This window comes from Anguilla rostrata, chromosome 3, assembly GCF_018555375.3.
Source record: "Anguilla rostrata isolate EN2019 chromosome 3, ASM1855537v3, whole genome shotgun sequence".
Taxonomy (NCBI): Eukaryota; Metazoa; Chordata; class Actinopteri; order Anguilliformes; family Anguillidae; genus Anguilla; species Anguilla rostrata.
The window spans coordinates 6,299,222-6,313,392 of NC_057935.1; the positions used below are offsets into that span (position 1 = coordinate 6,299,222).

Sequence of the window (14,171 nt, forward strand, 5' to 3'; positions counted from 1 at the left end):
TGTACATCCTCACCGTTTCTGGTGATTAAGTAAATGGTTCCACCGTTAGCTCTGACCCGCTAGTCATTGCTGAGCTGAAAGGGGGACTGGCAAAGGCTGAAGCAGAATCCATAAGAAACTTGTTAGTTATTAAAGTGCACTTAATAAGTGCACTTAAGTGTAGTGTAAGTGTAGGATCGAGTTCATAATCAGCCCCCTATCCATGCTACCCAGTGTGTCCTCAAGTGAGTGTCACAAGTATACTGAAATCAATGGCTATGAGGTGGACATTGGCTTTATAAATGGCGAGGGATCCAGGAGCCTTTTACTAATGCACCAATGAAATGTGCCTGATGGAAATGAGTGTTTTTGTGTTTTCTAAAAAGAAAATAAAAGGGGGTGGGGGTTTGAGTGGAAGGGGAAAAAATGGATACCAAGGATACAACAGGTGCACGAAATGGCCATTTAGATTTAATGACACGTCGGGGGCGTGTCCAACTTTCTTAGAAGAAGAGAAAGAAAAAAAAAAAAAAAAACGAAGCTCAGAACCACATGGGATAGGCCAGCGCTTGTGTCAGCCCCGCCCATCAATCCTTTTTAGGGTTAGAATCGGATACCCCAGGGGCGAGCATCCCGTACTTAGCTGGGTGTGGTCACGTGCCCAACTTTTGACCAGGCAAGGAGCACTGGCTAGCAGCACACAGGGAGCAGCATCCCCCCCGCACAGGGCTCTTGCCGTCTCGCTCACTCCTGTGAAACGCCGAGTGCCCCGGAACCCTTGGAAGGGGGGTCTTCGCTTACTTGCGTCCCAGCGCGTGTATCCGCAATTAGCAGGTGTAATACATTTATTTACAGGTAAATTAAGGGGGTACTAGAAACCCAAACGGAGGCGCCAAAATGACAGCGGTAGAAACCCAAGTGCAATACACCACCACTACTTACATGATGACAACGGAGGATTACATGCACCAGGAAGATGACTGGGACCGGGACCTTCTGTTGGACCCTGCCTGGGAGAAGCAACAGAGGAAGGTAAGGTTCACAGTCACGCGCCCGGCCGGGGATTACCTCGGGACTGCACAAGAAAGTCAAAAGCCACCTGTAAGCGGGTGGATCTGGATTGAGTGGTGTGCAACCCGTACGCCTGTAACTTCCACCGTTTCAAATTAACGTGAAAAGCACAGGCTAATCCGTGGCATAAGGGTATGTGATATCTTGTGGACGCACCTGCCGCGCGCATTTGGGTGTGCGCAAGGAAATTATTTCGGACTCGCGACTCTCCTGTGTGGTTTTACCGTAGCAAAACCCCTCAGAAAAGCTTTTGGTAAAGACATGTCAGAAATACTGTGTAAACTACTAGTTTATTGAGGCAGTTGCCAGGGGGATAAAAAGGATTTCAAAAAACGGTTGCCTCTTGGGGAAAAGTGCTGACCAAAACATACAGGCAATGTAGCCTAATTGTATTTTAATAATTGTACCGTTCATATATATATATTTTTAATTCAAACATAGTCATTTTATAATCATGACAGGCTTTAACCAACGGTTTTGAGTGGGCATTAATAGTATTGCAAATGGCACTTAGACCGTGCTAGTCTTTTTCGGGGTGGTCAGAATGGTACTTGATTTCAAGCAGATACGAAAGACATGAATTATTTATGTTCGCGGGAAGACTGGGAGCTCGCGCACCTGCGCCCTGTCATCTCGCTCAGCTGGTCCGGCCTTGACTGACAGCTGTTTCTTTTATGAGCCGTCAGTTTAAAAGTCATTGAACTGATATTACACTTTTGCATGACGTCATAACCGACGAAAACGTACGCAGACTCATAAAAATTAATAGATTCAACAAACCATCTGTTAGATGATCCGTTTTTACGCGTGTAGCCACAAAAATAAATAAAAATAATAATAAATACCTAATGCGCCCTGAAGCCATTAGGTGGCATATACGTACAAGCGCCTTGGATAAACAGAATTTGTCTGACCAGTCATATTATCGATATTATAAAATCGGGATTACAAATTTCTCAACAGAGAGATCATCGGGACTTTTACCTTATGCTGAAATATGTAATGGCATTAATGGTGATGTATTCAGCCTACCAAAATTCGAATAATAATAGGCTACTAATGTTGTGATGGCATACTCCATCGCTATATTATAGATATATATTTTGCAGCATTCAGAAAAATATAGCGATTCTCAGGCACATTTCAGAACATGGAAAGGAACCTCCTCGTCCGAACGCGCGTTCAGCCTACGTGCTACGTGTGATCATACGCAATTTCATTTAAACCGCTATTAATTTACCATCATCCTGTGGAGCTGCCAAAGTTAGCATTATGTACACTAACTATTTATACAGCTGGTTAACCTGCTTACCCACTTTCTTTAGGTATCGTGTTTTGCGCAGGGATACAGCCGCAATGATGTAGGCTATTTCAACACCGAATGCCAATTTTCTGGCTATTAGTGAGCTCACCAAGCGTCACGGCACAGAAGTGCCCAGATGAGTGAAAGGGCCTGAGAGGTGGGGGCAGGATAGTCTCAACCGTTTGAAGAGTACGTTTTTTTTGAATACTTTTTCAAAATAGGTCAGTGTTCTAGAACTCCATTGCTTTCAACTACCAGCAGTGGCTGTTACATCAGCATTAGAATGTTCAGTTAAGAACGGTCTAATCACATATTTGTGACCTTACACCTTGAAGGGTTAAGCACAAAGGCCAGCGGGGTGCATATCGTTAGCCAGCTCCCTGCTCCTGACACTGACACTCCAAGAAACTTGACAGGAATTGAAAGGACGGCACAGATGGTGACACACGGAGCAAGGGAGCTGCCGAGCGAGCGAGACCGGAGGGGCAGGCGCTGCAGAAGTGCATGCTGGGCTGGTTTCAGACCTCCATATAGACGCGCGTCCTAAAAATACCTCTGAACCCCCGTCAGTACCCCTCTCCCCCCGACACCTACCCCACCCTTAAGAGCCCACATCTTGCCCCACCCACTTGCTGAGTTCACATACTCCTTGTCAGTGGCGTAATGTCACGGCTGTAGATTGTAGGGAAAAAAATAATACATATACAATTTTGTTGTAGAATCATGTAATGTGGCTGTTCATTGTTTAGCCGTTTTACAGTTACCGGTCTGTCGGCACTAACCTTTGACCTGTGGGCAGGCTGTCACTCTTTCCATGAGCGCACAAAGGGCAGCTTAAGAAGCTGATATCACCTCATAAATATAGACTCTTCTTCATTTCACAGTGAAATGAATATGAAAGTGCTGTTCTGCACCTGTCCCCTTTCTGCCCTTAAGAAACTGCCCTAAAAAATGAGAGGGGGGTCGGAAGGGCATTAATAAAGTGTTTTGTCAACACGCTGTGTAAGTTCATGCATTTTTAACTACAATAAAAATACGCGTTAGGTCTACATTCGGCCATTCTCTCAGCCTGTTTGTAGAAAAAACATTTTTTTTACTTAATGGGGAAAAAGAATCGCCCTCTTTTGGGCTATTCTGCCCCAGGTGGAGTTTTACTGCTGCTGCAGCAGCATTCGTATGCTGTTAAAATTCTGCTGTTTTGTTACAACGTGCTGTTTGGGGGAGCGCTAGGTGTGCCTCTGAGTGTTTGTCATGGTGATGTTCAGGAAAAGTCTAAAATCAGACAGAAGCACAAAACTCTAAAATGGGCCATTGAGATGAGCACCAAATCAGACTGTAGAGTAAAATGCACCCTGGGTGCTTTACAAGAAACCCTGGGAAAGTGTCTGATTGGCCCTGGAGGGGGTCTATATTGCAGATACTTGCGAGGGCCGCTGGTTTTGCATCTAATTTAATTTCCCCCGTAGCTCATTTTGCGAGTCCCTGTTTCAAGTACCTCTCTGAATTATTTTTAAGTGGCAGTTAAGCGTACGTGCTAAATTAGAACTGCTAGGTACGCTGCAGACACATTTTAGGGATCAGCCTGTAGGTGTCTTTTAAGGAAGTCCCTTCATCATGCTGCCATAGTGAAGTGATTTATCACATATGGGAAGGGGGGTGGGTGGGGGGGGAGCAGAGGGGTTTATCACAATACAGACTGTGTTATAGGGCAATATTCCAGGGCAGGGATATTCAAATCTTCTGCCTGATAGTCCATAGTGCAATGATGTCACTGTTTGGCCAGAGATTACACACACCTGGTGCGTCAGGTTTGAAGCGGTTCCTGATTATAGGGGCCAGAAAATATATCAACACAGATTTGAGTATCCCTGCTAGCGGGTTACTTGCATTGTTTCAGGCTGAGATAACTGAACGGTATTGGGTATGACCAGCAGAACTGAGAACGTGTCCCCTCTGTGGATGAATGTGTCCAAACCCAGGGCCCCACAGTGCTCCCACTATAATTCCAAAATAATTTAGGAGCACATCTACTAACCGGGAATGCATTAGCATGCTACTGAATTATTCACCTCAGGAGCACCTTGGAAAAAATGTTAGCATAGCCCAGCCTGAGTGTTATAGAGTTTTTTTAGTGGTCCATTTTCTGTATTCAGGGTACTCTCATACACTCTATTTATACAACTCAATGGTCAGACAGGTTATTTGTCTTACCTGGTACAAAAAGAAATGTGGTAACTGAACTTGATTTAACATTATAGGCATTTAGCAGACTTCCCTTGCTTTTACATAGTTGGATATACATACATACATAAATACATATCTGATTCAGGTTAAGCCTGGTACAACAGCAGCGTATTGCCTAAGAACTGAACCTGCAACCTTTAGGCTACAAGTCCAGTTCCCTAACCATACCACACTGCCACCCAAACTTCCATTTCCTCAGAGGCCACATTAGCATCCAAATAATTATACTTCCATTTGAAAAGGGAGATGATCAAGATGATTAACTTCTACTCTGTACTGAAAAGGATTCAAAACATTAGCTTACAGTTATAATCTAACATGTGAAGATATTTCTGCAGCAGGTTTTGAAAATTTTTTTTTTTTTTTTTTACCACCTGCACAGCTCATCATGATTAGTTTGCTGAGCCAAAGACCGAGGTCCACAGCTAAGTGAACTAGCTATTCATAGTTCTGTTCTAACTGTAGTGCGTGACGTCACCTCCTGTGGCAACGTCGCCTGCCCTCTCTTGATACTTGGTTCTACCACACATGGGTATGTAATTACCAATGGTAACCTGACTTCAAAAGACTCAGCAAGCCAGACTGTAAAGCTAAATGAGTAGTTGGCTGCACACAAAGAAGATGGCTGCCAAAACTGAAGCCATGTTCTGTGCGTTTTTTTTTTTTTCCAAAGATGGACTTCGGATGAATTATTCATTGGTTTTGCAAAAGAGAACGGAGAACTGCCTATCAGAGCTAAACCGTATGACCTTAAAACCCAGGTTGCAAAATAAAAAATAAAAACATTTTTTTTTAGAACCTAATATTTGGATTTCAATATCAATTGTCAAAACAGTTTAAGTTATGTAAGCTATACAGGTTATCGGTACAGGTATAGGTTTGGCATGTTTACTTTTGCCTCGTAAACTTTGTATGTTGTGTTACACATTTATACTGCTGGAATCTTGGTGGGTCATTTGAGATCATGTGCTGTAGCGCACAATCACTGTGTCCCTTTTGGGATTAGACCTCATAACCTTCAGGTGGAGAGCCCTGTCCACTACTTCACACACCACACACACCCCTTTCTTTCACCATACATGCAGTTGACTGTTTTTTTCCGCCATGGACTCCTCACTTAAACCATCATACTCCCAACTGTTTTACATTTGGCTTTAAGTTCAGATGAACTCAATGAGAGAGAGACACATATAAAGAAATATACTCTGCACAGGTGTGCATACATTTTTTTTAAATACATATTTTTAAAAGGGGGTTTACACTTCCCTGATTATTATAATGTATTTTTATTTTTTGCATCCTCACTTCCTGTGAGGTGATATGCATGATCTCTGGAAACCTGTTTCTGGGAATTTAAGTCTAAATTTAAGTAAATTAAGTCTCTTACTCGACTATCACTTGGCTACTGTCATTGAATTTATTTTATTATTATTGCTGTTGTTTTTTTTTTTTGTTTTGTTTTTTTTTTAGAGTTCAGGCTTGATTCAGTTTTAAGGGTCTCATAGACATAATTGAACGCAGATTGAAATGACGCTGTCTGCTTAAAGTGTGACTTAAACAGTTCTGAGTTTGCATAACTTCATTGTTGGTTCTCGTGCTACATAAAATTACGTTCATCCTGCAGTCCATTTTCTATCGCCGCATTATCCTGCGGAGAGTCACACTACAGGTGTAGTGAGAGGAGCAGGGTGTCACACCCCCAGAGAGCACAAGCTCGCGCACACACTGCGGGGGTACGGTTCAGAGATGCAAGTGAGCCAAGAAGGCGTATCTTTAGACCTTGGGGAGGAAGACGGATTACACGCTGAACACCCACTCAGGCAGGGAGAAATGTGATTCTGAAAACCGATTCTGTTCATAAATCACTTCTGAACACGCGCCTGTGCCGCGCTGCTCCTTACCGTGTCTCTCAGATGAAGCCTTTTAACCGTCATATTTAAATATAATCATGAGTCTACGTGTTTAATTCTAAATTACGCGAATTTTTTAACCAGGAACGATTAGTTATTCTCTCGTATTATTCGCTTGGCACAATTCTTTTTGTGAGTGATAACGCTCGAGACAGAGCTGACCATGTGCGATCTCGTGATGAATCGGTCCTGTATCTGTTCAGTCAATTGCGTATTTTACGCATTTGATTGTGGCGATCCTTTGGTTCCGCCCGCTAACACACAGCAAACGGACGGCGATGGAACGTCAAGTTAAGTCAAGTCACGCTTATCTATATCGCACATTTTCATACATTTGCAGCTCAACGTGCTTTGACAAAGTGATAAAAAAACAATACGACAATAAAACTCGGAGAAGTGACAATATCACATTAATACATCGCAATCTAGCGCCATCCCAAAAACCCTGCCACGTTAGACACAATGTACTACACTCCACAGTCGCATTCGCCACCACCCTTCCCCCACCCTCGTAGTGCTACTCAATCAGCATGACCTATTCTACCACTTATGTGTAATCTGCGCTGAATAAGAAGGTCTGAAGCTGAAGCACATCTCAGGTCAGCAGGGCTGTTGCACTGCTGGGGCGCATAACAAGCACTAGAGTGTGATTTTCGCCAGACTTGGAGGGTGTAGAGGGAGCTTAAGGCAGCTTGAGTTGGCCTGCTTGAGAAAGGGACAGAAATAGAAGGAATGATTGACTGACACAGGCCTTAGTGCCCAGGCTGGGGCAAAGTGTACACTCACACCCCACCCCCACGCCCCCCCCCCCCCCTACCCCCCACCCCCCATACCTGTCACACCTGCCCCCCTGCCCTCCCCCCAACAGTGCTCTACTGGCATCCTGAGAACACAAAGGCCATGGTGTTCTTTATTTTAGTGTCATCACAGCCTTTCCCCTTGTGACACCCCAGCCACCACCAGTGTAGACATGAGAGCATATAAGCACACATGCATGCAAACACACACACACACACACACACACACACACACACACACATTTCAATTATTATTTGAGACCACATATTTCAAAAGGCCTTTGTTTTTTAATGTCAGACATGTCTTCGACCTGAACTCTGTAACTCAGTGTCAATGTCTGTACATATCATAGATTTACAGATTTACAGACTGTGGAAATGATTGATTAGTTAGGGTGAGAAGCTGCCCATAGTAGAAATAGAGCAGCACCTTACCCGTTTTTTTTTTCTTCTTTTTTTTTACATGACGCACACTTAAGAGAGAGACAGGCGACAGGTTTAGTAAATACCTAACAATTTAAATGAGTGATTTCTGCTGATGTAGCACACCCCTGAATTAAGAGAACAGGACTTAAGGGGAGAGATGGTCACACAGTGAGAAAAAGACAGGAGGGGGTAGTTTATGGGGGGGGGGGGGGGGTTCTGCAGGAGCTGGATCAAATAACTGTTGCTATTTCAGCAACCGTGTCCATCTAGGGCAGCTTCTATAAACTGCTTGGGGAGAGCAGCAGCACAGACTGCCTGCAGGAAAGGGGGGGGGGGGGGGGTGAACAGGATGGTGCATATTGGGGGGAAGGGGGTGGTTGCATGGGGGGAGGAGGGGGGGTGTGTAAGAGGTGAGGTCATGCAGGTATTTCAGTGGAGCTGAATTAGGACACCCTTAAGTCTCAGGACCTAAGGAGAGAGTGTGTTGGGGAGAAGCTAAACGGGCCGGCCTCAGCAGACGGGGCGGGGGGGGGGGGGTGGGGGGCGGCCCTGTACGGTACGGCCCTGCTTGGCCCAGTCACCCAGCGCTCGCTCACTCACCGAAGGCACGCCCGCACGGCGCGTCTTAAAAGGTCACGTCGCCCGTCTCCCCGCCGCTGCGCAGCAAATATAAACTTTGAGGAAGGGTGACCTGCTAAAAATACGACCAGACAGACAGAGAGGTGCACACAACCGTCAGGTTTTTCATTGAGGCTTTAATTCACGGTTTCGGTTTGAAGGTGTGTCCCGGATTGACGTGTGTACATGGTGATATGGAGTCCAATAAAAGTAGCATGGCTTAACCTAAACCTAACCGTGACCCCAACGCACACACACACACACACACACACACACGCATGCACGCACACAGAAAAAAAACGGCTGTCCTAATGAAAAAAGGTTCCATCCTTGGCTATAGCGTATGCCAGTTATCGTAGGAGTCACATGACTAGCTGTGTAAAACTGTCTGTGTAATTTCTCTCACTCTCACTCTCTGCTCTCTCTCTCTCTCCCCCTCTGAGATTTGAAGTATTTTTTAAGTTAGTTGTTGCTGTTGTACACATTGACAGGTGCATTGTATTAGCACTTACAAAGGCCAAGCATGTCCCATCTGGACCAATTGTCACCACCCATGAGCCCAGGGATCAGCAGGCGCTGTTCCTGAGCTTATTTCTGTAGCTTTCACTTTTTGAATAAAGAACTCGGGGGAACACGAGATGACAGCACAGGAAATGAATGCAGTTTTTAACGTGTAATGCATAATTTCTGACCAGTTGCATTTATTTCCTGGGTGCGGAGCGGCGTTCTATCTTCTAGCCGTCTAAAAAAAGGACCGTTTCGTCTAAATATGGACATCAAAGACGCAGTTCTTCTTCTTGTGCTTCTGGTGAAGGGATCTGGTGGTTTGGGTTTCCACCATGGAGCTCAGTTGAACTTCTGCCAGCATTGCCTCGTTGTTGAAGTATATGTTCCTTATGGAATAAGAACCGACAGCTTGTGCTTGTTTTAGGTGAGATCAGGACAACACAATGAAGCGTTTTACTGCTCTTCTGGTGGAGAAAAAAAAAAGGTTTCATCCTTGGCTGAAGTGTATGCCAGTGATCGTAGGAGTCACATGACCATCTGTGTAAAAGGAAGTTGGGAGTTAAATATAGGCTGAGAATTTCTCTCTATATAGAAGCAACATATCCTGTTAGGCGAACACACCTAACCTGCCATGTAATTACCCATAAATTATTTGTTTCTTTCCATAGTTCAGGAGTCCCAGGATTGAGTCAGCACTCCCGTATCCGTGCACAAGGAAGCTGGCAGTTAAATATGGGTGGGGAATTTATTCATATAGAAGACGCATATCCTGTTATTTTAATACATGTAACCTGCCACATAATCACTCGTAGTCTTTTATCTTTTCTTTACGTAATATAGGTGTCAGCCTATTAGAGTGCCAGCACTGACATGGCACTGCCCTAGTGCAATTTAGGTCATATTAAGAAATGGCCCATCAAAGTAAACATGGTTGCAGTAGTAAGATGGTGGAAAATGTGCTTGATTTGCTTTCTATAATATGCGTACCGTGTACATTTATTTGCTTATGTGAAAAGAACAAGAATTCCCATAATTCATATATGAAAGGCACGCTGTTTATGTGTTAGTGTGGTATCGGGGAGTACACTTTCTGTGTTGAAAAGATTTTGATGTATGGTCACGTTAAACAGAATGCTTGATCTTGCTAAAGCAAATGAGGAATCTACTTTAATCTCATAATTTCAGAGATTATTACTGTAATGGCAGTCATCTACCAAGGCTTAAACTCGGGTCTCTTGGGGGAGAGGTAGCTACGCTAACCACTGCACTAAAAAGTAATTGACCTTTAGTGGAGCAGTTAGGCAGCCTCAGGAGCAGTTGGCTACACTACTAAAAAATGGTTAAAATATTTGTACATATTCCTATGGCATGGTAAATTTAAGCAAGGTACTGGAGTGAATAAGTATACAAACAGACAATGTACAGCAGCAGCTGTAGTGTATTGTGATACTGTCACATTGACTAATGGCAGCTGTGACTGGACGATGTGCTGAGATGTCTGGCTCTGACAGAAATTGATTGGTTAAAGTCCTGCTGTGTCTGTGAGTGAAAGTGATTACAATTGGGTGGTGGGTACAGTGTTACAGTGCCTAGCAGTGACATGGGCTGTGATTGGTCGAGACCTGAATCTGAAATTGCTGTCGGTTATTGGGAGCAGTTCGAAATGAGCACACCAGGTGAGGTTGCGCGCGACGGAGCCTCCTAATTGGTCCCGAGGCGACCACTTGACTCACACGGACCTATAGGGAGAGTGCATTTAGTGTGAACGAATGTGACAGGGGTCAGAGGCTCGGTAGGTGACTGTCAGGCGGGACCGAAAACCAGTGGGGTGGCCTCCCTGCCTCGGAGCCTGAAACCAGACCCCCCTGCGCTCAGAACGAGGCAGGTGCACCGTCGTAAATCCTCACATCTCTCTCTCTCTCTCTCTCTCTCTCTCTCTCTTTTCTGACCGGTTCCCCCCCCCCCCCCCCCAAAACCCGTTAATCACGGGGACGAAGCACATTAACGGGTGCCCGTTCGCCCTCCTCTCGTGTCCTTTCAGGGCTCAGTACCTTCCAAAGGCACCGAAAAATCTCACAGCACTCCACCTCCATGTCTTTGGGCTGCGTGGTTTGGTGCTTTCTTTAAAATACTTAATAATAATACCTCAAGAACCATATTGGCTTGTTTATTTAAGCAGCAATCTTGAATGCAGCCCTTGAGTGCAAAAATACAAATCCGAAGGACACACCATTCATTTCAAGGGCACGGAAAACGTCCTTTGGAGTTTCTTAACACATGTTTTACAAGCTTGTTTCTCTGAATGCAAATGAAATATAATATCTTAATCAATATTTCTTCACCCCAGTTTTTTTTTTTTTTTTCATGTGACCGCCATCAATCTGAAACGAAAGATCTTTTTTTTTTTAAACGCAGGTGTTTCTTGTTGAAATATTAGATGAATAAATAAATATATATTAGCATCTTCAGCTCCTCAGATAGCCTCCCTGCTTGAGCCTTTAAAGTGAGGCCCTCTGATTGGCTGTGAGCCCCACACAGGGGCCATTCTGCTGTGAACCCAATCACTCGCCCCGGGCAGTTACCGACCTCTTCAGGAAGTCCTGGATTTAAACGATTCAAACGAGCAGACGAGTGAAGGGACTGTGAGCACTGAGGGTAGAGAAAACCCAACAGGGGACCTCCACATTCACAGCTTTCTGCCTTATTATTTGTGTGTTGAATTTGAACATTCATACGGCAGCGTGTTCCCTGACGCTCCCCGACCACATTTCCCATGAATATAAATCTCATTGTACAGCCAAGGGACTGTAACTAGGGGAAAGGTTGAATTTCCTGTTCCTCGCATATAAGCATTAATGACCTAAAATTCCTCAGTTGCTTCAGAAGATCAGTCCGCAGATTTTATTTTAAGTCACCTTGGGACATGTGGTGTTCTCTTCGTAAAATGATAATGCGTTTAATTCAGCTGGGCACTATCACACTCTGTTTTATTACTGAAATGATATACTGTGTTTAAAGAACAAATTGGGTAAAGATTCTGTTCTGCTACACAACCGGATCACTTTAACCAAGTTTCTGCATTGCTGTAACAGTTATGGAGACACATTGGCCTTTTCCGTGTGTGTGTGTGTGTGTGTGTGTGTATCTGTCTGTCTAAATGGAAATATAGCCTTGAATCAGCAGTGCTAAAACGAGCAACACCAAATACACAAGGCTATGTCACTACATGTATGACTGATAGTTTAAACCATGGCTGCAAGACCGTATGAAAGAACAAATACTCAACTGACACTAGTGAGATCAGTTAAGACGACACATCTGCAAGGTTTAACAGTGCAAATTGTAATACTATAATATTAAATAGCGTTTTTTTTAAGGCTAGCTTTGGTCTTTCAAGGAAAAGCCTGAAAGCAGATAACTAATAAATCCTGTGATCCTGTTCACAGTTATAGGTGCATTGAAAGTTTTTCCACTTACAAAGGCCATGCATGTGCCATCTGGACTAAGGGACAGAAACTTGGTTGCCTTTGTGTCCTGGGCATCACCAGACACTGTTCCTGAGCTTATTTCTCCAGCTGTCACTTTCTGAATGAGGAATGAGACAAGAACATAGGAAACAAAGGCGGTTGTTAGTTCTTAGTTGTAATTTCTGCCCAGTGATGGTCTTGCTATCTACCCCTTCAGCTGCATTAATTTCCTGAGTGTGGAGCGTGTATGCGGCGGTCTGTGATACTGTTCTATTTTTTTTATTTAGGACCGCTTCATCTAAATATGGACCCCAAAGACACAGTTCTTCTTCTTGTGCTTCTGGTGAAGGGATCTGGGTGGTTTCAGTTTCCACTGTGCAGCTGAGCTGACTTCTGCCAGCATTGCCCCGCTGTTGAAGTGTATGTTCTTTATGGATTAAGAGCCGACAGCTTGTGCTTGTTTTAGGTGAGAGCAGGACTCATGTTGTAGAGTTTGCACCATGTTGCTCCTCAATCAAACGGGAGTTTCTCTCCATCGCTCTTTGGACCGTTGGAATGCAAAAGCTTCATTTGTCACCTGTTGGTTTATTTCTCGACTTCTTAAAAATGTTTTTTGTCCCCCATGATTCAGAGATGTCTTTTGGGAGAATGTGCTATATTTCGATTTGAGCAGCCTTCTGAAGGGTGCAGAACGTTTGTCATGGTAGGACTGCTTAAGTCAACCATGGCCAATGGCTTTGGCCCTGCTTCCTCTAAGCTTTGGCCAGCTCACTTGGAGTGGAGGTTATCTATTCATAGATCACATACCGTGTGATAGGGCAATGTGGGTTTAAATCAGCATGCAGTGGTTTTTCACAAAGGGAGCTCTCCATTTTTATCAGGGCTGGTATTATTTTATATTTGCTTGTTTTCTATTCAACATTCCAGTTAAACATTAACTCCACTGGCAGTTAATGAAATTTATTTTTTATTGTAACATTAAAGTAATGACTTGTATGTTGAATGTGCTGACCTAAATATCGTCATGGAATTGTCATGTGACTTTGATTATGATGTTGGCCATTTATAGTTATAGTGAAACTATGTCTATTATCTACTAGGTTTAATTGATCTAGTGAAGAACAAACTGGATTTTTGTCAAATCATGCTGGCCCAGCGAACATTTTTGTGGCGAAAAGTCAGATGACTAAAGGACGTAGCCAGGCTATATGCGGGTACAACCTCAGCAGTACTGGGGTTACCCTAGTCCATTTATAACTCCAAACCTAGATTTCCACCCCTTTGGACATCTAGAGGGGTGTGCGCATTTCCTGAGCAAGAACATTTCTAAAATATTGTACTTGTGGTGTGCATACAACTATCTTGTGATATGACAGGTAAATAAATTAACCTGTCATCCTTTGGGACAAATGATGTTCAAAAGCTAGAAAGCATTTATTCTTATTGTAAATTAAAAAAAACGAATAATCTACAACTCTAAAATGTTATATTTTAGTTTATTTTAGTTTAATTAAAATAACCCCCTGACCCCTGATCCCCCACCAAACATGAATACACCTTATCTATATTCAGCACAACTATAGACATATAGGCGTGAGCACTGTCCAATCAGAGCAGTGGAGGGGAGGGGCTTGTGCATTGCTAGCAGTTTGTCATTAGCATTAAAGCATTAGCGCAGTGATGGCCGCAATGTTGTGGACTTTATCAGGGAAGGCTGTTGCCCTGTCGTTGTGTGCTCGTCTGCAGGCTGCGCATACCCAGTTATTACCGCCCAACAGGTGGGGGAATGCGGCCGTCCCTCTCCAGCTGGAGGAGCTATTTATACCGCGCGGGATGCTTTGTTAAGACT

The 14,171-nt window shown here is 43.9% G+C and overlaps 1 protein-coding gene across 1 annotated transcript in view; it reads left to right on the forward strand.

The window, feature by feature from the left end:
* Window positions 1-633: 633 nt before the first annotated feature.
* Window positions 634-14,171, forward strand: part of LOC135249999 (alpha-actinin-3) — a 31,009-nt gene continuing 17,471 nt past the window's right edge. Inside the window, exon 1 of the mRNA XM_064325760.1 lies at window positions 634-1,011. Coding sequence (XP_064181830.1) covers window positions 877-1,011 — 135 coding nt within the window. The 5' untranslated portion in view covers window positions 634-876. The remainder of the gene's footprint in view (window positions 1,012-14,171) is intronic.